General features: G+C 39.2%; 1 protein-coding gene across 2 annotated transcripts in view; it reads right to left on the bottom strand.

Annotated features, from left to right (window-relative positions):
* Window positions 1–15970: 15970 nt before the first annotated feature.
* FH (fumarate hydratase) overlaps window positions 15971–25934 on the bottom strand; it is a 41584-nt gene continuing 31620 nt past the window's right edge. For both annotated transcript variants that reach the window (XM_082650604.1, XM_082650605.1), the window contains exons 9-10: window positions 18677–18830; window positions 15971–16158 (exon numbers count right to left, since the gene is read on the bottom strand). In XM_082650604.1, coding sequence (XP_082506730.1) covers window positions 16016–16158; window positions 18677–18830 — 297 coding nt within the window. In that variant the 3' untranslated portion in view covers window positions 15971–16015. The remainder of the gene's footprint in view (window positions 16159–18676; window positions 18831–25934) is intronic.

Raw genomic sequence — 25934 nt, 5'->3', positions numbered from 1 at the left:
CAAGGTCATAAAAGATAAGGAAAGACTGAGAAACTGTTAAAGACTGGAAGCAACTAAAGGGAATTAACAACTAAGTGCAGTTTGGGACATCAGATAGAATCCTGGAACAGAGAAGGAATAATAATGGGAAAATTGCTGAAATTTGTGAGAAAGGTTATAGTTTAGTTAATAATACTGTTCCAGTAGCAATACAATCCATAGTTTTGTTTTGTGTGTTTATTCATACATCAAATAGAACCATATATAGATACATAATCCAAAATCAAAATCAAAATTCATAAGTTATATTGATAATTTTCATGATTAATGATTTAAAAAAAAGACAAAGTGCAAAGCACTTCTCATCTTGTCAAAACTGTGAAATACATTAGGAATAGCTTAAATTAAAATGAAAATTAACACATCTTTTGCTACTGTTGTGAGGAAGTGACTATTTTCATCATCTTTTCTGGTTGGTTTGACAATTGCAAGGACATACACGTTTTATTTAAACTAGCCTTTGCCATCCTCCTTGCACACTGTACAGGACATGGTTGATGTGATAAATTAATCTGGCTTGATCCACAGAATTCTGGGTGATGGTTTTCTCAGCAATTCAGTCTGCAGGACAGTAGTAAAGTCCTATAAGTGAGGTTTTTTGACTGGAAAGGCAGTTATCCATCTGCTATTGAGCAGGAACAGGCTAAATAGCAGTCTTTTCCTTTCATTCTTGGTTTCTAAAGAAAATTTTAGGGGATAATGATTGAGACTTTTCATCTCAATGAGCTAAGGATGCACCCATCTATTGTATTGCTTCAGTCAATAAAATACTCTTTCAAATATTTACTTGGCAGGCATGGTACTCAAAGAAACAAAAGACTCATTGTAGTACAAAAAAATTGTGTTATACCTCAGTAAAGCTGTAATCTTTTTATAAATGTGGTTTAGGAGAGAGTCCTTGATTATAACCCAGCTACACATTAAACCTTCAACCCCTGAAGGATTTGTTGAGCACCCACCAACCATGTGCCAGGCCCTCTGAAGAATAGAGACACCAGAAAAGAATAAGATCCCTTTCCTTGGGTCTCCTTAATTGCTCCTCACTTCTGTATCCCCAGTTTAAAATATAAACTCTGTCCTATTTCTTGCCAAATCTAAACTATCCATGACACTCATTCTTGTTTCTTCTGGGACTTTACTCCATCCAACACTTTTTCTCTTGTATCTTTGGTGTCTTTTCAAATCTACTTCTATGTCAATAAAAAGTTTAAGTTTTAGCATTTAAAAAAAAAGAAGGAAAGGAAGGAGGGAAGGAAGGAAGGAAGAAAGGAAGGATTGGAGGGAGAGAGGGATGGAGGGAGGGAGAAATGGAGGGAGGGAGGGCAAGAGAGAAGGAGAGAAAGAAGAAGAGCAAAGACACTGGAATAAAACTTCCCTGGATTCTCTTTGTCCCTCAAATTATACCCCTGTCTCTTTCTTTTGCTTCCAAATATCTTGAAACAGCCAAAGGGAAAAGTTGACAGATTTGAGTGCTCCATAAAAAATGAAAAATCCCTGCATGTCAAAATATACTACAAATTCAGCTATCAGGCAAACAGAAAAATTGGAAAAAATATTTACATTCATTATATCAAAGCTTGATAAACTAGATACATACAAAGCTCATTCAAATTGGTACAAAAACACTAAAACCCATTAGAAAAATTAACAAAGTTCAGGAACAAAAAACCAAATTAATAAATGGGTTAAAAAATTGACTACAGTAGTAACAGAAGAAATTTAAACTAATGATGAGATACCGTCAAAAAACGAAACTGTTAGTTGGGCAATTTTTTGAAATGAAAACCCTCATTGTTTGCTGAAAGATTGTCCCTATACAATTATTACTAGTTGTAAAAATTTGTACAATTTTTCTAGAAAAGTGTTTTGTAATACAGTCAACCTTAATTATTTACAGATTCCATAGAATAATAGTAGTTCAAATAGTAATAGTGAGTAGTTCACCTACTCACTAAAATTTATTTGTAACCCCAAATTAATACTGATAGTGCTTTTGTGGTCCATTTGTGAACATGTTCAGTGTGGTGAAAAATTTGGGTTGCTTGACACACATGCTCCTAGCTGAGTTCAAATAAGGTAAGCTTGGCCTTCTTGTTTTAGCTCTCATTCTGTAAACAAGTGTCCTTTTCTTGGTCTAGTTAGTGCTATGTTTTTCTCATTTTTGTGCTTTTTGTTGGTCACTTTGCTGTTTAAAATGCCCCCCAAATGCAGTGCTGTCCAGTATTCCCAAGCACAAGAAGGCTGTGACTTGGCTTCCTGAGAAAGCATGTGCATGAGATAAGCTTGGTTCAGGCATGAGTTACAGCTCTGTTGGCATGAGTTCAATGTTAATGAATCAACCATAGATACACATATATATTCATATGTATATATACATATATTCATATATATATGAATCAAACTTATATACATTAAATAAGAGATTTTAAAACAGAAACACACATAAAACAAGGTTATATATTAATTAGTTGACGAAAATATGTTGCCCAGGGGCTTGTGAGATCCTAACTTTCTATTTCTCATGGGAGCAGTGCTTTAGTATTCACTAAATCAGTCTTTGCTGTGACTTTTGTAGAACATAACTGCCACAAATAATGAGAATCAACTGTATATATCTAAAAGTTCATGCCCTTTTGCCTCCAAATTCTCCCCTACTGCTTTATGTAAGAAAAAAAGTAAAAGAGTGGCCAAAATTTAGAGTATGCAGTAGTTCATGACAGTGGTGTAATAATAATTTAAAATACTCAGTGGTAGAGGGAAGATGTGTTCGATGTAGTCATTCCTGCCAGAATGAGTAGCAGAAAATGTGAGGACAGAAGTAAGACAATGGAGCATTGCAAGGAAGAGCCAGTGAGCCAAGAAATGCAAGACAGCCTCTGAAGCTGGAAAAGGCAAGGCAACAGGTGCTTCCTTAGGGTCCCCCAGAAGGAACCAGTCCTGCAAAAGAGCAATAACGAACCCAAAACAATTAAGAGAATGGAAATAGGAACATACATATCGATAATTACCTTAAATGTAAATGGACTAAATGCTCCCACCAAAAGACACAGATTGGCTGAATGGATACAAAAACAAGACCCATATATATGCTGTCTACAAGAGACCCACCTCAGACCTAGGGACACATACAGACTGAAAGTAAGGGGATGGAAAAAGATATTCCATGCAAATGGAAACCAAAAGAAAGCTGGAGTAGCCATTCTCATATCAGACAAAATAGACTTTAAAATAAAGATTGTCACAAGAGTTAAAGAAGGACACTACCTAATGATCAAGGGATCAATCCAAGAAGAAGATATAACAATTGTAAATCTTTATGCACCCAACACAGGAGCACCTCAAAACATAAGGCAAATACTAACAGCCATAAAAGGGGAAATCGACAGTAACACAATAATAGTAGGGGACTTTAACACCCCACTTTCACCAATGGACAGATCATCCAAAATGAAAATAAATAAGGAAGTACAAGCTTTAAATGATACATTAAACAAGATGGACTTAATTGATATTTATACGACATTCCATCCAAAAACAACAGAATACATTTTCTTCTCAAGTGCTCATGGAACATTCTCCGGGATAGATCATATCTTGGGTAACAAATCAAGCCTTGGTAAATTTAAGAAAATTTAAATCATATCAAGTATCTTTTCCAACCACAACACTATGAGACTAGATATCAATTACAGGAAAAAATGTGTAAAAAATACAAGCACATGGATGCTAAACAATATACTACTTAATAACCAAGAGATCACTGAAGAAATCAAAGAGGAAATCAAAAATTTCCTAGAAACAAATGACAATGAAATCACGACGACCCAAAACCTGTGGGTTGCAGCAAAAGCAGTTCTAAGAGGGAAATTTAGAGCAATACAATCCTACCTTTAGAAACAAAAAACATCGCAAATAAACAACCTAACCTTACACCTAAAGCAATTAGAGAAAGAAGAACAAAAAAAAACCCCCAAAGGTAGCATAAGGAAAGAAATCATAAGGATCAGATTAGATATAAATGAAGGAAACGATAGCAAAGATCAATAAAACTAAAAGCTGGTACTTTGAGAAGATAAACAACCCAATCCAAAAATGGGCAGGAGACCTAAATAGGCATTTCTCCAAAGAAGATATACAGATTGCCAACAAACACATGAAAGAATGCTCAACATCATTAATCATTAGAGAAATACAAATCCAAAGTACAATGAGATATTATCTCACACCGCTCAGAATGGCCATCATCAAAAATTTTACAAACAATAAATGCTGGAGAGAGTGTGGAGAAAAGGGAACCCTCTTGTATTGTTGGTGGGAATGTATATTGATACAGCCACTATGGAGAACAGTATGGAGGTTCCTTAAAAAACTAAAAATAGAACTACTGTACGACCCAGCAATCCCACTACTGGGCATATACCCTGAGAAAACCATCATTCAAAAAGAGTCATGTACCACAATGTTCATTGCAGCTCTATTTACAATAGCCAGGACATGGAAACAACCTAAGTGTCCTTCAACAGATGAATGGATAAAGAAGATGTGGCACATATATACAATGGAATATTACTCAGCCATAAAAAGAAACGAAATTGAGTTATTTGTATTGAGGTGGATGGACCTAGAGTTTGTCATACAGAGTGAAGTAAGTCAGAAAGAGAAAAACAAATACCGTATGTTAACACATATATATGGAATCTAAAAAACAAAAAAGAAATGGTCATGAAGAACCTAGGGGCAAGATGGGTATAAAGATGCAGACCTACTAGAGAATGGACTTGAGGATATGGGGAGGGGGAATGGTAAGCTGGGACAAAGTGAGACAGTGGCATGGACATATATATACTACCAAATGTAAAATAGAGAGCTAGTGGGAAGCAGCTGCATAGCACAGGGACATCAGTTCGGTGCTTTGTGACCACCTAGACGGGTGGGATAGGGAGGGTGGGAGGGAGGGAGACACAAGAGGGAAGAGATATGGGGATATATGTATATGTGTAACTGATTCACTTTGTTATAAAGAAGAAACTAACACACAATTGTAAAACAATTATACGCCAATAAAAATGTTAAAAAAAAAGCAAAAACAAACAAAATATAGTACTTAAAGTATCTTTCATTTAGAATTTGCTCTGAGCTTATCAGGTACATCAGCAGCTATAGAGCGACTAGTTGCTCAATTAAAAATATTGTAGTCTACAAAGAGTCAATTGAAAATGTAAAAGATTTATAATTATTCACCACAAATGTAGTTTTAAAGATTATAGCCAATTTTGTGGAAAAATTCAAAATAATAAGACCCTATTGGAAAAAAGTACATTCTTTAGAAAACACAAGTGATGCTTTATTAGAGACAGATAATAAGACACTGATCAAATTACTTTAATATGTACCATGAATAATAGTTCTGCTTCTGTTATTTTAAAAATTTGTTATTGAAGTAACTAGTTTATAATATTATATGTTTCATGTATGCAACATTATATTTCTACTTCTGTATACTGTACAGAATGTTCACCAAAAATTTAGTTTCCATCCATCACCATTTCACCCTTCCCCTGAACCTTTCCCTCTGGCTACCTCTAATGTGTTCTCTGTATCTACATGTTTGTTTTAGTTTGTTTTGGTTTGTTCATTTATTTTATTTATTATTATTTTTTAATATTCAACATATGAGGGAAATCACACAGTATTTGCCTTTTTCTGTCTGATTTATTTCATTTAGCATTAGTGAAGCATTCACTGAGTATTAATCTTCAAGGTCCATCCATGTTGATGTAAATGGCAAGATTTCATCTTTGTTTATGCTGAGTAATATTTCATCGTATATTTATGTATTACTCCTTTTTATCCATTCAATTGTTGATGGACACATAGGTTGTTTCCATAGCTTAGCTATTGTAAATAATGCTGCAATTTATTTCTAATCTCATAGCTTTGTGGTTGGAAAAGATGCTTGATATGATTTCAATTTTCTTAAGTTTACTGAGGCTTGATTTGTGGGCCATGATGTGATCTATCCTGTAGAATATTCTGTGTGCACTTGAGAAGAAAGTGTATTCCACTGCTTTTGGATGGAATATCCTATAGATATCAGTTTAGTCTATCTGGTCTAATGTGTCATTTAAGGATTTGTTTCCTTATTAACTTTCTGTCTGGATGATCTGTCCATTGGTGTAAGTGGTGTATTAAAGTCCCCCACTATTATTGTGTTACTGTCAATTTCCCCTTTTATGGCTGTTAGCATTTGCCTCATATATTGAGCTGCTCCTATGTTGGGTGCATATATATTTACAATTGTTATATCTTCTTCTTGGATTGATCCCTTGATCATTATGTAGTGTCCTTCCTTGTCTCTTGTAACAGTCTTTATTTTAAAGTCTATTTTGTCTGATATGAGAATGGCTACTCTAGCTTTCTTTTGATTTTCATTTGCATGGAATATATTTTTCCATCCCCTCACTGTCAGTCCGTATGTGTCCCTAGGTCTGAAGTGGGTCTCTTGTAGACAGCATATATATGGGTCTTGTTTTTGTATCCATTCAGCCAGTCCGTGTCTTTTGGCTGGAGCAAACCATTTACATTTAAGGTAATTATCAATATGTGTGTTCTTATTGCCATTTTCTTAATTGTTTTGTGTTTGTTTTTGTAGGTCTTTTTTCTTCCCTTCCTCTTTTATTCTCTTCTCTTGTGGTTTAATGACCATCTTTAGTGTTGTGTTTGGGTTGCTTTTCCTTTCTTTGTGTGTATCTATTGTAGATTTTCGGTTTGCATTGCTCATGAGGTTTTGATTTAGCAGTCTATGTATGTACAATGTTTTTTACATTGCTGGTCTCTTTCCCACCTAGAGAAGTTCTTTTAGCATTTGTTGTAAATCTGGTTTGGTGGTGCTGCATTCTTTTAGCTTTTGCTTCTCGGTAAAGCTTTCAGTTTCTCCTTCGAATCTTAATGAGAGCCTTGCTGGGTAGAGTATTCTTGGTTGTACGTTTCTCCATTTCATCACTTGAAATACATTGTGCCACTCCCTTCTGTCCTGCTGAAAAATCAGCTGATAACCTTATGGAGATTCCCTTGTATTTTATTTGTTGCTTTTCCCTTGTTGCTTTTACTATTTTTTCCTTTGTCTTTAATTTTTGTCAGTTTGATTAATATGTGTCTCGGTGTGTTCCTCCTTGGGTTCATCCTGCATTGGATTCTCTGCACTTCCTGGACTTGAGTGAATGTTTCTTTTCTCATTTTGGGAAAGGTTTTGGCTATAATATCTTCAAATATTTTCTCAGGCCCTTTCTCTTTCTCTTCTCCTTTGGGGACCCCTATAATGCAAACGTTGGTGCATTTAATATTGTCCCAAATTCTCTGAGACTCTCATTTCTTTTCATTTCTTTTTCTTTATTCTGTTGTGGCAGTGATTTGCACCACTCTGTCTTCTAGCTCACTTATTCCTTTTTCTGCCTCAGCTATTCTGTTACTGATCCCTTCTAGTGTATTTTTCATTTCAGTTATTGTATTGTTCATCTCTATTTGTTTGTTCTTTAAATCTTCTAGGTCCTTGTTAAACATTTCTTGTATCTTCTCCATCTGTGCCTCCACTCTTTTTCTGAGATTTTGGATCATCTTTACTATCATTACTCTGAATTCTTTTTCAGATAGATTGTCTATGTCTTCTTCATTTAGTTGTTCTTGTGAGTTTTTATCTTGTTTCTTCATTTACAACATATTTCTCTGTCATCTCATTTTGTCTAACTTTCTGTGTTTGTGGTCTCCTTTCCACAGGCTGCAGGATCATAATTCCTCTTGCTTCTAGTGTCTGTCCCCTGGTAGGTGAGGTTGGTCCAGGGGCTTGTGCAGGCTCCTGGTGGGAGGGACTGGTGCCTGCCGTCTCTTGGGTGGAGCTGGGTCTTGTCCCTCTGATGGGCAGGGCCATGTCAAAGGGTGTGTTTTGAGGTGGCTGTGAGCTCAGTATCACTTTAGGCAGCCTGTCTTCTGATGGGTGGGCCTGTGTTCCTATCTTGGTAGTTGTCTGGACTGAGGCATTCCAGCTCTGGAGCCTGCAGTTTGTTGGGTGGGGCCGGGTCTTGGTGGAGAAGTGTGGACCTCCAGGAGATCTCACTCTGATCAATATTCCCTGGGACTTCTGCTACCAGTGTCCTTGCGCTCACAGTGAGCAACAGTCGACCTTCACCTTCCCAGGAGACACTTTAAGACCCCTAGGTAAGTGTAGCCCAGGTTCCTATGGCACTATTGCTTTGTGCCAGATCCCAGTGCACATGAGACCTTATGTGTGCCCTCCAAGAGTGGAGTCTCTGTTTCTCCTGCCCTGTGGAGCTCATGCACTCAAGCCCTGATGGCCTTCAAGGCTAAATGCTCTGGGGGTTCTTCTGCCCAATGCCAGACCCTCAGACTGTCTTGGAGGGCTATTTTATGTGGGAATTTCCCTGTGTAGCCTGTTTGGGTTTAATAGTTTTTGGTGTGAGCGTTGTTTTTACCATAGATGTCTGCCACCTCTTTCCTCAGTGTATGCTGGCCATTATCTCCTTTATAGGAGGTGTGACTGATGTTGTGGTGAACAAAGCCAGCACTGGATATTGAGCACGGCCTCCCCTTTGCTCTGTGGTTGTTGCTGCCCTGTCAGAGGTAGGATCTGTTCCTTATTTGTTGGAGTAGGCCCCCAGATCTGTTTCTTAGCTGTGTATCTGATCTGCGGTATGAGGTAGGTGGGATTGGAGCACCCCCACTGGGAGGAAAGCCACTGAGTATTCCTTCTCTGGACCTGTTCACCTGTGGCTGTGCTCTGTTGCGTCACCTTTCACCCGTTGTGTGAGCTCTCAGATTACACTGTTGTTGGCACTGCTCTAGGCCCCACCTTAACTGTGGGTATGCTGGCAATTGACTCTGGTGTCTCTCAGATGTTGTTTTCACCAGGCCACCAGCATAGATCCACCTAAGTCAGGTCCCAGGACTGCAGTAATCATGGATCTGGACCTGCTGTGCATGCTATGGGGCAGCTTCAACTCTAGCCTGGCCCCACCCCCATGTGTATGTGCTCACAAAGTCTATAGCTGTTAAAGCTAAGCCTGTCTTGGCTGCAGGAGCACTTGTCGTCTGTTTAGGTGTTCTGTAGGTGCTAAGTTTACAAGGCCGGTTGAACAGGTACCAATTTGCAGTTTGTGCAGCTGTGAGGAAAGATTTCAAACTTTCTTCCTTAGTTGCATGGTCCCTGGGGCTCAGCTGTGTTTTCAGTCCCACCTCCACGTGTGGGCCACCCACAGGGGTTTGCTCCTGAGGCTTCCCTGGAGCACAGGAGTCCACCCCAGTGAGGAGGGGGTGCAGAGGCACCATGGTGGCTGGGGTCGTTGGAGCCCTGGCAGTGACAGGTGTGTGGTGGAGCCAGTGGCCACTGGCATGAGAGAGTTGTCCTCAGCAGGAGCCCTTCCTAGCATCCAGTTGTGGGTGTGAGAGAGAGGCCCCAGCAGGGGCCCTTCCTAGCGTCAGGTCACAGGCGCGAGAGAGCCGCCTTGGTGGGGGCCCCTCCTAGTGGCCAGGGAGGCAGGGGCCAGTGCATGGGGAGAAAGGCTGTAATGGCAGCTCTGCCCCTTGCGTGTCACTTAACGACGGCGCTTTACTTCCATGGCAGTCGGGTTTCTTCCACACTCTCCGGTTGCGGATTTCCTCACTCCTATCCCCTCAGGCTGTCTCCTCGAAACCAAGAGCAGTCCTCACCCTGGGCTTGCTCCCCAAACCCCTCGTTCCAGCACCCAGCCCCCGTCTGCACTGGGGACACACATCTCAGGCTGGGGCACGGACTGTCTGTGTAGGTCTCATTCTGTCCTGCCACAGACCTGGTGCTGCACTGTCTTGCAAGAGCCCCCCAAACTCCCCTTCTGTCCCATCTGATCTCGCCGCCGGTGAGGGGTCTCCCCGGATGCAGGAACCTCTCCTTTCCTTCTGCTGCCCTCCAAAGGGCTGCCGTTCCCGTCCCACTTCCTCTCCTCTTTTTCCCTTCTTTCTCTCATTCTACCCAGTTATGCGGGGATCTTTCTTGTCCGTTTAGGTGTCTGAGGTCCTCTGCTAGTGTTCAGCCAGTGCTCTATGAGACTTGTTCCATTTGCAGATGTATTCTTTTTTTTTTTTTTTTTTTTTTTTTGTGGTACGCGGGCCTCTCACTGTTGTGGCCTCTCCCGTTGCGGAGCACAGGCTCCGGACGCGCAGGCTCAGCGGCCATGGCTCACGGGCCCAGCTGTTCCGCGGCACGTGGGATCTTCCCGGACCGGGGCACGAACCCGTGTTCCCTGCATCGGCAGGCGGACTCTCAACCACTGCGCCATCAGGGAAGCGCTGTAGATGTATTCTTGATGCATCTGTGGGGAGAGATGAACTCCATGTCCTCCTACTCCTCCGCCATCTTGCCCCCCCCCCCCCCAGGCACATTTGAAGTAGTGAACACCTTTACACAAAGCTTTTTAAAACTTGAGTCTAGGGCTTCCCTGGTGGCGCAGTGGTTGAGAGTCCGCCTGCCGATGCAGGTGACACGGGTTCATGTCCCGGTCCGGGAAGATCCCACATGCCGCGGAGCGGCTGGGCCCGTGACGCATGGCCGCTGAGCCTACTCGTCCAGAGCCTGTGCTCCACAACGGGAGAGACCACAGCAGTGAGAGGCCCGCGTACCGCAAAACCCCCCCCCAAAAACCAAAAAAAACCCCCTTGAGTCTAAGGATTCAACAGGTTAGAAATTAGAGGCTTTTCTTTTGTTTTCCAGAAGGTGGTGCTATAGCACAAGTTTTTGGTTTCTCTTGCTTGAGCTACTTCTAGTTATATTTGAGAGCCAGCACTTTCCACGCACTGCCTTTGCCAGAGTTGATGCTCAGTGCCCTCACTGTCGTTGCTGTGCTCCAGGGTCATTTGTGCCTTGCTGCTGCTGTTGTCTCTGGCATCACTGCCTGGGGTACCAGGATGGTGGGCGCTTATGTCGCATCTGGAATTTCCTGAGCCACAGTCTCCACCACCATAGGGAGGAGTGGAAGGTTGGGGGGTGCCTGGGTTGTGGGCACTTCTGCCATGTCCAGTGTTGTCAGGTTCATGGGCTGCACTGGTGTGGTCAGGGAGCGGGGTACCAGATTCTCGGGTGCCTCCTCGGCTGGAGGGATGGGAGCACAGGTTTTGCTTCTACTGCTGCCAAGTTATCTGTGACTGTGGGCACTGCTGTGGCTGGGAGGCCAGAGTTGTGTGTGCAGCCTCCCCTGCTGCTACCAGGTTTTCTGGGGCTGTAGGCTCAGCTGCTGCAATCGGAGGGCCCCAATTGCAGGCACCACCTCTGCTATTCCTCCAGTTCCACCTCCTCTGTGTGTTCCAGTTTAGCCACCTTTAGATGTACAGATGTGTGGAATTCTCCAGTGTCCCAGTGTGTTGGGCAGAGGAATCTTTGTTGAGTTGTTAATGTTTTACTGGTTGTAGATTGAAGGGGAAGAGATAAAGAGAGCATCTCACCCAGTCATGATGTTGATGTCACTCTGCTTCTCTAATTTTTTTTTTTTTTTCCGGTACGCGGGCCTCTCACTGCCGCGGCCTCTGCCGTTGTGGAGCACAGGCTCCAGACGCGCAGGCTCAGCGGGCATGGTTCACGGGCCCAGCCGCTCCGCGGCATGTGGGATCTTCCCGGACCGGGGCATGAACCGGGTCCACTGCATTGGCAGGCGGACTCCCAACCACTGCGCCACCAGGGAAGCCCTGCTTCTCTAATTTTTATTGTTCAGATAATCGTTTAAAAATTTTGCCTTTTAATGTACACACATACTCATACATGTGTTTTTAGTATTTTGGAGAAAAATCTATTTTTAAACTTAACTTTTGAGTAGCATTATTTATAGGTCCACCAATATGATAAAAATTTTTTGGTCAATAAATTTTTAAAAAATTATACGATTTAAATTAGCTTAGCACCTCCTTTTGTTCTGGAACACAAAGTGTTCCAGTTTGGATGATAAATTATATGGCTGAACAGTCTTCTTGAAGGAAAAAATGGCTAATCCAATTTTACCTTTTAAAATCTGTTTAACACTTAGTAATTTTGTCCATTCTCTTCAGGGAAGGAAACCGAGAAAGCTAATTGAGGCAGGGATTGCGCTTGGTACTTTGTAAGTATGAAATATGTTATCAATAACTCCATTTTAGGGATAAGGAAATGGGTTTATAGACATAAAGTGGTGGCCAGGAACGTGACTAGTATGCAGCTGAGGTGAAATTGAACTCCACTGGATTTACCAGCTTCCCCCTTCTCCTGCCTCACCATCTAGACTGAACCACTCTAATTTAACCTCCATGGCCACATCTATCTCGTTCAGTGGTTACCTCTCATTTTCCTTTTGCCTTTTCCTTGGCCATTCTCTTCTACAGCTTCAAATTTCACCTTTGTTTAAATGTCTTGATATGACAATTAGCCCCAAGTTACTGATGACAATGTGTAGCTTTCATCAAAAACTCTTCATTCTAAACCCCTTTCTCACCTGAGGCAAGATGATGCACACTTGACCACAAGTTTTGTTTTTTAAAGATTTTTTTTTATGTGGACCATTTTTAAAGTCTTTATTGAATTTGTTACAATATTGCTTCTGTTTTGTTGTTTTGGCTGTGAGCCATGTGGGATCTTTGCTCCCTGACCAGGGATCAAACTTGCACCCCCTGCATTGGAAGGTGAAGTCTTAGCCACTGGACTGCCAGGGAAGTCCCAGACCACAAGTTCCTAGAGAGTATTGTCTTTTAGAGTATGGTGTTTTATATGGGAAACATATTTCATTATCTCCCACCCGTTAATCCTAGGGACAGAGGTCTTCTCAATCCCAGACTCCATAGGCTTAAGAATGAATATGTTTGATGCTAATATAGCAAGTAGATTTTAATGAGCTCCTTTGGTACTCAGCATCTTGGCCTGTGGCTGGGTAGCCATAGTTACATCTTTTGTGGAAAGCCCTGAAGAGCAGGGTAAAGTGTCAGCAGGTTATCTCCAGGGTAATCTGAAGATACCAAGACAATGTCCTCATCTGCCTGGCTTCACACAGTTGTTCTGTGATCTTGATGCTCTGCTTCTTGACATCACAGATGGCAGACAATGATCAGCAGCTTCTTTCATCTCACCCAGCTTGCAGATGGAAGCAGCTCTAGGTTAGTTGCTCAAAAAGTCAGTTGCTAAGTGGCCAATTTAATGAATTTGCTTAAAAAAAAACTAATTCATTTTAGCTTACCAGTTTTAATCTTGTCTTTTTAAAAAAACATTAAATTTGTCTCTCCAAGATTTCTTGCTGCTGTAGTTATAGACCAATAGGACAGTTGAAGAGATATAACAGCCATATTCAAGCATATGATCTTTAAAATATACTTGAGTATGAAATATTCTCATAAATTTTTGTGAATATATACTTTTGCTGTCAACCAAATGAAACAGTTAAATGAGTAAATTTAGCCCGTGGCTTTCTATGAACTTCCCTGCTGCGTCTGTGTGGCAAGTTTGGTGTAGTTCTAGACTGATCTGTTCATAAGTCCCATGACTTTCCTCCTCTGAAATGTGTTTGCTCAAGTAAGCCCCTTGGCATTCTACATGTTTGCTAAGGATCAATGGATTGTTTTCGTCTCCATCTTAAAACATATTTACCTGGCGTTTTTGCAAGTACTTGACAGCCCCTCACCCCCATTATGTTTATCCAGCACAAATCCTTGGATACCCTGCTGGGTGTAGGTCATTCCAAGCCATGAGCACTGTAATCACTTAATGTTTCATTAACACATTTCTGTTCATGCTCACATCTAAGATACCTCATGGTTTCAATTAATAAAGTCTCTGCAATGCCAGGATATAAATACACACAAGCAAGCAGTGAAGCCTAACTAAACAGTGAGCATTTCCAGAGACAGTAGCTTTGGGGTTTAAGTTTCTGTCTCACCACTATTGATATGTGGGGGTGGACAATTCTTTGTTGTTAGGGGTTGTCCTGTGCATTATAGGATGCTCAGCATCATCTCTTTCACCCACTAGATGCCAGCAGCACTCCTTCCTCAGTGCTACCAAAAATGTCTCTGGACATTGCCAAACGTCCCATGAGACAACACTGTCCTCAGTGTACAAATACTGAAGTTGATTTTCAGTACAACCCTCTCACAGGGAATCCTAAAACGCTTATGTAGGATTTCACCATAAAGCACAGTGTTTTACTTCACTAACATCACACAAAGATGATTGTCAGCTCAAAGGATTCAATGATGGCTCATAATATGCTAGGATATAGCAGATAGCTGTACAAAGACTGTTTGAGGCTACAAACCTGATCTGCTATTATCTTTATTACATAAGTGGTTATGTTTCTAGTTGAGCCCTCCAATGACAGCTTGTTTAGATTGAGGATGCCTGCTCAGGCAAAACATCATTCAGGTCCACAACTACAGAACAGTTCCCAGTTTGGTTATTGAGTTCCAGGCACAATCTGATTTTGTTTTATGATTTTTTCCAATAATTTTTTTTTAAACAAAATAGGCTACAGGAAATCAAACTGCACAAGCATCACATCATCACCATGTGAAAAACACTGCCAAAAACAATACTGCATGGGTTAAAAGTAGATCCTATGGGCTCCATTAAAAGGTTTGAAATCCCTTTTACAATAAAAAAAGAATACCCACTCAGGCTTAAGAGATTAGTTGTAAGAATATAATTTCATTTTTCATCACAATACTTCTACAACTTTTAAAAATTGAGGTACAATTGACATAGAACATTATATTAGAATTTTAATTATTTTTTTAAAATGCTATATATGCTATCTTCTAAATACCACAGCGGAGTTGGTGTTAATGAGCCTAATTTTCCAAGAATAAGTATCAGGAGTAAGTATTCCTTTTTTTTTTTTTTTTTAGACACACTTGATAGAGCACTACTTACAGATGAGATGCTTTAGCCAGTGGGAATCACTCTCTTCATAATCTTGTTATTTATTATACATGTGGGAGGGGAAAAAAGAACAAATTGTTCCAACTCCCTACATAATTGAGGTTGGGTCTATTTTAAACAAAGCCTTCAGTTCCAGGTTTAAATCAACTTAACCTGGATCTCCCTAGAACTGCTAATTCAAAATTCCCTGAGGTTGTGTCAAATGAACTCCTGCTGAAAAATTCTGGCACTGAGAGGTGCACAGAGAGATGATGGGCAAGACTCACTCCCATGACACCCTCCCTTTCTTTCCAAGCTTCCTGCTTGCACCCCTTATCCTTTTTAATCAATGTCCTGTAATTCTTAACTCAGTCTTTCCAGTCTTCCTAGGATAATTTAAATAAGATCAGGAGGTGTGTGTGTCTGTTTAATTAGCACATAGGATATATATATGTTTTAATTTTATTAATCTATCCTATTTCCTTATATATGTGTACATATATATATTCCATATATATGCATGCATGTGTGCATGACACGTACACACATACAAACACTCACAACCCCACTTAGGAGGGCAAATGCTTGGTCAGCTTATGCTCCCAAATCACAGGAAAATAAAAGATGTCTGAAGACTTAACTTGGGAATGAGCTAACAAGTACTTTTTTACTACAGGGGAATTTTTTTAAAACAAAAACCACCCCCAAAAATTACAACTCTTTAAAAGCTGATATGGCTCTTATAAAACATTTGAAATGGTAAACACCCATACACAAAACTCACAGATTCAACTATATAATATGAGTCAATTAACATAAAAGAAAAATAAGTCTGTTTTCCTTTTGATTTTATACAATTTAATTATTTTATTTTACACTTTTAAAATTCATTTTGGACCTAGCATGTCCTGGCGTTTTATACACTGACCAAACTGCTCTGCTAGAGACAGTCAAGTTCAATAGCAGTTTCCTTTCACATTTATCCATTTTTGTTTAAGAAATATAAGGAGTCTGTTTCACTTTTTATTTTATATGACAATCATTTTTATTATGAATTTATTTAAATCACTTTGGACCCAGCATGTCCTTAGGCTTTACCCACTCATCAAACTGCTCTGCTGTGAGATAGCCAAGTTCAATAGCAGTTGCCTTTAAGGTCGATCCATTTTTGTGTGCGGTCTTAGCAATCTTGGCTGCTTTGTCATACCCTAAAGAAAAAATTAAAAGGCGATGTAGGAGTTAATAGTGAAACTTGGTTTTCTAAAGCAAAAGGTAATCGTTATTATTTACTTAATGCTACTGGTCTCTTAAGTAAACATTTTTTAATCTTAAAAATATTTAGCAGTGGATTATCTTGATAGTTGTCGTTTCTTATGTGGACTAAAACCTTTACTTTTCTGAAGTAATACATACTTCCCTTTCTACAAGACTTGTCCCCAAATTAAAATTGCCCACTAACCCAGATATTTTCATAAGGGGGAAAATATGTACACATAGATGCATCTCTCTCTCGATATATACGTATACACATACACAAGCACGCACACACACACACACACACACACACATAATGGCACCAAGAGATAAAAGTATACATCTGACTAGTATAAATGTGCTGTTTCAGTAGCATGCTTAACCAGAAAAATTATCTTTCTAACAAAGCATTAACAAGCTCAATGCTGCAGCACTACAGAAAATATAGGACTGCACATCCAGGAACTATATGGTAAAGGGCTCTAAGAGGGAAAAGAGAGGAGAGTCCTCTCACAATGAGGGAAGAGCGGGCAAGGCTCTGAGAGATGAGCCTTCAGGGCTGCTTCCAACATCTCTCTCTGGTTCAGCACTCCATGCCCTGGCCTCCTTCCAGACATTACAAGGGTACAAGTTGGGAAGTCTTAGTATAAATATATACTTGTGCAAGAGATCACAGGTCTACTGTTTACTTCAAAGTTACTTGCTTTTAAAATTAATAAAGATAGGGGCAGGGCAATTCTGCAAGTTATCTCGGTTTAATGTTAACAACAACAAAAAAAGAAGGCAAAAACCAGAAAGAAGGGAAAAAACAAAAATGAAACCAGTGAAAGAGAAAAAAAAAACAACAAAAAAAACCAACCCAGGATTAGAGGACTATGACCAGAGAGAAGAAGCCTGCTGAAGCAATATGATTATTGACCAAGCAACACATTATGTGTCATGTGCAATTATCAACCACCTACAAGATGTTATGTGTAGTATGCAATTAATCTACCTATAAACATATTATGGACATAGTTAATAATAAAATTAATTTGTGAATGCTAAGCATGTTGAAAAGGGCATTTACTGGTCAGACTAACTTTGAGAGAAAGAATTCTCATGTCAAACCTTTGGGGTTAATATTAGACATTCTGTACTTTTACGTTAATAATGACATTAAAGTCTATGCCTTATGCTAACCCTTTCAGTTCTCTTCTTCAAGCCCCACAAAACATGATTACCAATCAGCCTGTTATATATGAGCACAAACAGAACCCATGATGTGGAGTTGTAAGGCTCATGCTTTGTCAACCAGTAAGGTGTGGTTTGCCCACTTATCCTTGTATGGCCTTTACCTCACATTAAATTGTCTAAGAAAGACATCAATCATTCTGCTTTAGGAGTATCTCTAAATGCTTTTGTAACAAATTCTGAAGTATATATGTGATGAAACATTTCTCACATAAGCCTTTGGGTTCCTCTGTATATCTCTCCACTTGAATGCTGATGTACAATTATTTCAAAAGAACCCAGTATTACTGTCAATCTTAATACTATTCCAAAGAGCAGATAGCATATTGGGCTCAGAGCTACCTGAAGCAGTTATATGAGCTCTAACTTTATAAGACTGAAATTACAGCTTGACATGAAGCCAAGAATATAAAATCAGCCTTGAAAGTTCAGGATTATTGAAGTAAGACTGTTTTAAAACAGTAATCATATCACACCAAATGACTGCATCATAACTTGTTCTAATGTAGAAAATCAAAGAATATGTTAATAACCTCAGCTTAGCAGTAAGGAGAAGGTGGGAAAAGTCTTTTAACACATTATAACAATGCAATGAATGCCTCAAAATCCATGACAAAACAGTGTATTTAATGGGGATCACTAGTCAATCTATAATCCAAGCTAACATTTTTGAATCTACATAATGAAATATTTATAAATCTGGAAAAGGCTTGCAACACAAAAGCCATGGTTTTAGACAAAATATTTGTATTTCCCCCCTTTCCCTATAAGCTATGCATACATAACCCTTTTTCTTTTAATTTAATCCATTTCTGAGTTGAATAAAACAACAAAAACAAAGTATAGTATAGCATCTAGAGAAGGTAGAAAAACGAATTCATTCAGTGTTGTTAATCAGCCAGTGCCACCTAGTGACATTAAAAACTGAGAGGACACTTAGTATCTGAATTTAGTGTCCCACAGGATCTGAATTCCATTAAGATTAAAATAAGTTTAAAGTTCTACTTCTGAACTTAGCACATTTCAAATAAAATGAAGCATAATCAATCAAGATTTTGAAAGAAATATGATACCATAAAGGTTATATATATATATAGCGTCTTTCAACACAATGTGAAATGTCTTAAGAGATTGTCTAAAAGACATCTGTTGTTCACAAACATTGATCCAGTAGTCTCTTAAAAATTTTTCAGCCTTTAACTGTATTCAAAATGACACTATTATTCTTTAAACACATACCTATATGAGGATTAAGAGCTGTCACCAACATTAGCGACTCATTCATTAGCTTGTTGATCCTTTCTGTGTTGGCCTGGATTCCCACCACACAGTTTTCTGTGAAGGAAACTGATGCATCCCCCAACAGTCTGGCTGAGTGCAACACATTTTTAATCTAAGAGAGAGAGACAAACTTATTAAGCCTAACTTTTTTCTTTGTCCAATAACACATTATTTGCAATTCATAAATGAGTATGTAATACAATTAACATACAGCACTCCTACAACCTGTAAGGCATCATACCCAAGAAAACAAATACGAAAGAAATTATAAACATCTGAGGGCACCAAAGTGCCCTTTTAAGAGGTATAAAGGCATAAATACAAATAAATACAACACAAGATAGCCTGTGGTGTTATAAAATACAGGTATGAAATGTTAAAGAGCATAGAGAGAGAAATAAATTCCAGTTGTAGGAGTTGATAAAGTTTTATTTGATGGAGAGCACTTAAATAGCCAGAGATGGAAAAAGAATCTTCTATGCAGAAGGAAGAGAAACAAAGATGCAGAGGTTAGAAAGTTCAGCGTGAGGAGATTGGTTCAAGATGGCAGAGTAAAAGGACGTGTTCTCACTCCCTCTTGCAAGACCACCAGAATCACAACTAACTGCTGAATAGTCATCGACAGGAAGACACTGGAACTCACCAAAAAAGATACCCCACATCCAAGGACAAAGGAGAAGCCACAATGAGACGGTAGGAGGGGTGCAATCACAATAAAATCAAATCCCATAACTGCTGGTGGGTGACTCACAAACTAGAGAACACTTATACCACAGAAGTCCACCCACTGGAGTGAAGGTTCTAAGCCCCACATCAGGCTTCCCAACCTGGGGGTCTGGCAACAGGAGGAGGAGTTCCTAGAGAATCAGACTTTGAAGGCTAGTGGGATATGATTGTAGGACTTCGACAGGACTGGGGTAAACAGAGACTCTACTCTTGGAGGGCACACACAAAGTAGTGTGCTCTTGGGACTCAGGGGAAGGAGCAGTGACCCATAGGAGACTGAACCAGACCTACCTGCTAGTGTTGGAGGGTCCCCTGCAGAGGCGGGGGATGGCCGTGTGTCACCGTGAGGACAAGGACACTGGCGGCAGAAAGTCTGGGAAGTACTCCTTGGAGTGAGCCCTCCCAAAGTCTAACATTAGCCCCACCAAAGAGCCTGGGTAAGCTCAAGTGTTGGGTCACCTCAGGCCAAACAACCAACAAGGAGGGAACCCAGCCCCACCCATCAGCAGGCAAGTGGAATAAAGTTTTACTGAGCTCTGCCCACCAAGGCAACAGCCAGCTCTATCCACCACCAGTCCCTCCTATCAGGAAACTTGCACAAGCCTCTTAGACAGCCTCATCCACCAGAAGGCAGACAGCAGAAGCAAGAAGAACTACAATCCTGCAGCCTGTGGAACAAATACCACATTCACAGAAAGATACACAAGATGAAAAGGCAGAGGGCTATGTACCAGATGAAGGAACAAGATAAAACCCCAGAAAAACAACTAAATGAAATGGAGATAGGCAACCTTCCAGAAAAAGAATTCAGAATAATGACAGTGAAGATGATCCAGGACCTTGGAAAAAGAATGGAGGCAAAGATCGAGAAGATGCAAGAAATGTTTAACAAGGATCTAGAAAAGTTAAAGAACAAGCAAACAGAGATGAACAACACAATAACTGAAATGAAAAATATACTAGAAGGAATCAATAGCAGAATAACTGAGGCAGAAGAACGGATAAGTAACCTGGAAGACAGAATGGTGGAATTCACTGCTGAGGAACAGAATAAAGAAAAAAGAATGAAAAGAAATGAAGACAGCCTAAGAGACCTCTGGGACAACGTTAAATGCAACAACATTTGCATTATAGGGGTCCCAGAAGTAGAAGAGAGAGAGAAAGGACCAGATAAAATATTTGAAGAGATTATAGTCGAAAACTTCCCTAACATTGGAAAGGAAATAGCCACCCAAGTCCAGGAACTGCAGAGAGTCCCATACAGGATAAACCCAAGGAGAAACATGCTGAGATACATAGTAATCAAATTGGCAAAAATTAAAGACCAAGAAAAATTATTGAGAGCAACAAGGGAAAAATGACAAGTAACATAAAACGGAACTCCCATAAAGTTAACAGCTGATTTCTCAGCAAAAACTCTACAAGCCAGAAGGGAGTTTCATGATATACCTAAAGTCATGAAAGGGAAAAACCTACAACCAAAATTACTCTACCCAGCAAGGATCTCATTCAGATTTGATAGAGAAATCAAAAGCTTTACAGACAAGCAAAAGCTAAGAGAATTCAGCACCACCAAACCAGCTCTACAACAAATGCTAAAGGAACTTCTCTAAGTGGGAAACACAAGAGAAGAAAAGGACCTACAAAACAAACCCAAAACAATTAAGAAAATGGTCATAGGAACATACATATCGATAATTACCTTAAACGTGAATGGATTAAATGCTCCACCAAAAGACACAGGCTTGCTGAATGGATACAAAAACAAGACCCATATATATGCTGTCTACAAGAGACCCACTTCAGACCTAGGGACACATTCAGACTGAAAGTGAGGGGATGGAAAAAGATATTCCATGCAAATGGAAATCAAAAGAAAGCTGGAGTAGCAATACTCATATCAGATAAAATAGACTTTAAAATAAAGAATGTTACAAGAGACAAGGAAGGACACTACATAATGATCAAGGGATCAATACAAGAAGATATAACAATTACAAATATATATGCACCCAACATAGGAGCACCTCAATACATAAGGCAACTGCTAAAAGCTCTAAAAGAGGAAATCGACAGTAACAGAATAATAGTGGAGGACTTTAACACCTCACTTACACCAATGGACAGATCATCCAAACAGAAAATTCATAAGGAAACACAAGCTTTAAATGACACAACAGACCAGATAGATTTAATTCATATTTATAGGACATTCTATCCAAAAACAGCAGATTACAATTTCTTCACAAGTGTGCACGGAACATTCTCCAGGATAGATCACATCTTGGGGCACAAATCCAGCCTCAGTAAAGTTAAGAAAATTGAAATCATATCAAGCATCTTTTCTGGCCCCAATGCTATGAGATTAGAAATCAATTACAGGGAAAAAACCATAAAAAGCACAAACACATGGAGGCTAAACAATACATTACTAAATAACCAAGAGATCACTGAAGAAATCAAAGAGGAAATAAAAAAATACCTAGAGACAAATGACAATGAAAACACGATGATCCAAAACGTATGGGATGCAGCAAAAGCAGATCTAAAAGGAAAGTTTATAGCTATACAAGCCTACCTCAAGAAACAAGAAACATCTCAAACAATCTAATGTTACACTTAAAGGAACTAGAGAAAGAAGAACAATCAAACCCAGAGTTAGCAGAAGGAAGAAATCATAAATATTAGATCAGAAATAAATGAAATAGAAACAAAGAAAACAACAGCAAGGATCAATAAAACTAAAAGCTGGTTCCTTGAGAAGATAAACAAAATTGATAAATCATTAGCAAGACTCGTCAAGAGGGAGAGGACTCAAATCAATAAAATCAGAAATGAAAAAGGAGAAATCACAACTGACACTGCAGAAATACAAAGGATTATAAGAGATTACTACATGCAACTCTATGCCAATAAAATGGTCAACCTGGAAGAAATGGACAAACTGTTAGAAAGGTATAACCTTCCAAGACTGAACCAGGAAGAAATAGAAAATATGAACAGACCAATCACAAGTAATGAAATTGAAACTGTGATTAAAAATCTTCCAACAAACAGAAGTCCAGGACCACATGGCTTCACAGGTGAATTCTATCTAACATTTAGAGAAGAGCTAACACCCATCCTTCTCAAAGTCTTCCAAAAAATTGTAGAGGAAGGAAAACTCCCAAACTCATTCTATGAGGCCACCATCACCCTGATACCAGAACCAGAGAAAGATACTACAAAATAAGAAAATACCAGACCAATATCACTGATGAATATAGATGCAAAATTCCTCAACAAAATACAAGCAAACAGAATCCAACAACACATTAAAAGGATCATACACCATGATCAAGTGGGATTTATCCCAGGGATGCAAGGATTCTTCAATATATGCAAATCAATCAATGTGATACACCATATTAACAAATTGAAGGAGAAAAACCATATGATCATCTCAATAGATGCAGAAAAAGCTTTTGACAAAATTCAGCACCGATTTATGATAAAAACTCTACAGAAAGTGGGCATAGAGGAAACCTACCTCAACATAATAAAGGCCATATATGACAAACCCACAGCCAACATCATTCTCAATGGTGAAAAACTGAAAGCATTTCCTCTAACAACTCTGTTGTTGGAACTCCTAGCCACGGCAATCAGAGAAGAAAAAGAAATAAAAGTAATACAAATTGGAAAAGAAGAAGTAAAACTGTCACTGTTTGCAGTTCACATGATACTACACACAGAGAATCCTAAAGATACCACCAGAAAACTACCAGAGCTAATCAATGAATTTGGTAAAGTTGCAGGATACAAAACTAATGCACAGAAATCTCTTGCAATCCTATACACTAATGACGAAAAATCTGAAAGAGAAATTAAGGAAACACTCCCATTTACCATTGCAACAAAAAGAATAAAATACCTAGGAATAAATCGACCTAGGGACACAAAAGACCTGTATGCAGAAAACTGTAAGACACTGTTGAAAGAAATTAAAGTTGATACCAACAGATGGAGAGATATACCATGTTCTTGGATTGGAAGAATCAATATTGTGAAAATGAGTATACTACCCAAAGCAATCTACAGATTCAATGCAATCCCTATCAAATTACCAATGGCATTTTTTACAGAACTAGAACAAAAAATCTTAAAATTTGTATGGAGACACAAAAGACCCCGAAAAGCCAAAGCAGTCCTGAGGGAATAAAAAGGAGCTGGAGGAATCAGACTCCCTGACTTCAAACTATACTACAAAGCTACAATAATCAAGACAATATGGTACTGGCACAAAAATAGAAATATAGATCAATGGAACAGGAAAGAAAGCCCAGAGATAAACCCACGCACCTATGGTCAACTAATCTATGACAAAGGAGGCAAGGATATACAATGGAGAAAAGACAGGCTCTTCAATAAGTGGTGCTGGGAAAACTGGACAGCTACATGTAAAAGAATGAAATTAGAACACTCCCTAACACCATACACAAAAATAAACTCAAAATGGATTACAGACCTAAATGTAAGACCGGACACTATAAAACTCTTAGAGGAAAACATAGGAAGAACACTCTTTGACATAAATCACAGCAAGATCTTTTTTGATCCACCTCCTAGAGTAATGGAAATAAAAACAAAAATAAGCAAATGGGACCTAATGAAACTTAAAAGCTTTTGCAAAGCAAAGGAAACTACAAACAAGACAAAGAGACAACCCTCAGAATGGGAAAAAAATATTTGCGAATGAATCAACAGACAAAGGATTAATCTCCAAAATATATAAACAGCTCATGCAGCTCAATATTAAAAAAAATAACTCAATCAAAAAACGGGCAGAAGACCTAAATAGACATTTCTCCAGAGTACATACAGATGGCCAAGAAGCACATTAAAAGCTGCTCAACATCACTAATTATTACAGAAATGCAAGTCAAACTACAATGAGGTATCACCTCACACCAGTTAGAATGGGCATCATCAGAAAATCTACAAACAACAAATGCTGGAGAGGGTGTGGAGAAAAGGGAACCCTCTTGCACTGTTGGTGGGAATGTCAATTGATACAGCCACTATGGAGAACAGTATGGAGGGTCCTTAAAAAACTAAAAATAGAATTACCATGTGACCCAGCAATCCCACTACTGGGCATATACCCTGAGAAAACCATAATTCAAAAAGACACATGCACCCCAATGTTCATTGCTGCGCTATTTACAACAGCCAGGTCATGGAAGCAACCTAAATGCCCATCGACAGACGAATGGATAAAGAAGAGGTGGTACATATATACAACGGAATATCACTCACCAATAAAAACGAACGAAATTGGGTTATTTGTAGAGACGTGGATGAATCTAGAGACTGTCTTACAGAGTGAAGTAAGTCAGAAAGAGAAAAACAAATATATATTAACGCATATATGTGGAATCTAGAAAAATGGTACAGATGAACCTGTTTGCAGGGCAGAAATAGAGACACAGGTCAGATGTAGAGACCAAACGTATGGACACCAAGGGGGGAAAGCAGCAGTGGGTGGTGGTGGTGGTGTGATGAATTGGGAGATTGGGATTGACATGTATACACTGATGTGTATAAAATGGATGACTAATAAGAACCTGTTGTAGAAAAAAATAAAATAAAATTCAAAAAGAAAAAAGTTCAGCGTGAGCTTGAGGCAATCAGTGAAATCAGGGCTTCTCAGTTCTTAATGATCACATTTTTTATGCTTAACAAAACAAATATTCCATAATCCCTTGAAAATAACCTTTCACACAGTATTTTAAAACAGTATAAAGTCAATTAGTTTGTTTTAGTAGTTTTTTTCCTTTTTGATAACATTTCCAATATATATTAAGATATATATCCACATCCTAATCTCTGTGGTCTAAAATCCCAGGGTCTGAAAACCAGACTCCCAACAATGGACTCTAGTAGAAGACACAGAACTTCAAGGTTTAATTTGATACTAATGACTTTATTAAATGGCAAATGTTCATTATCTTATTTTCTATTAAAAACAAAACAGACCTTTGTTTAAAAAAATTTGGCAAGACACTTATTGTTATGCACATATATTTGCCAGGCAGCTGGTGTTAACTGTTTGGAATTTGACCTGAAAGCAAATGCTTATCGGTCTGGGGCTTCCCAGCAACGCAGGGGACACGGGTTCAAGCCCTGGTCCGGGAAGATCCCACATGCCGTGGAGCAACTAAGCCCATGCACCACAACTACTGAGCCTGCAAGCCACAACTACTAAGCCCACGTGCCACAATTACTGAAGCCTGTGCACCTAGAGCCTGCACCCTGCAATGAAGAGCAGCCCCTGCTCACTACAACTAGAGAAAGCCCATGCAGAGCAACAAAGACCCAATGCAGCCAAAAATAAATAAATTAATTAAAAAGAAAAAGTTTATCAGTCTGAGTTGTGCTTTGGTCTGTCTTCTATTTTCCACATTCCATAAGGGCAAAAAAAAAAAAAATCTGTCTTGTTCATTGTTCT

The sequence above is a fragment of the Grampus griseus genome, assembly GCF_964374135.1.
Source record: "Grampus griseus genome assembly, chromosome: 1".
NCBI classification, from domain to species: Eukaryota; Metazoa; Chordata; class Mammalia; order Artiodactyla; family Delphinidae; genus Grampus; species Grampus griseus.
The sequence above is the reverse complement of the archived record's forward strand: the minus strand, read 5'-3'. Positions and strand labels throughout refer to the sequence as shown.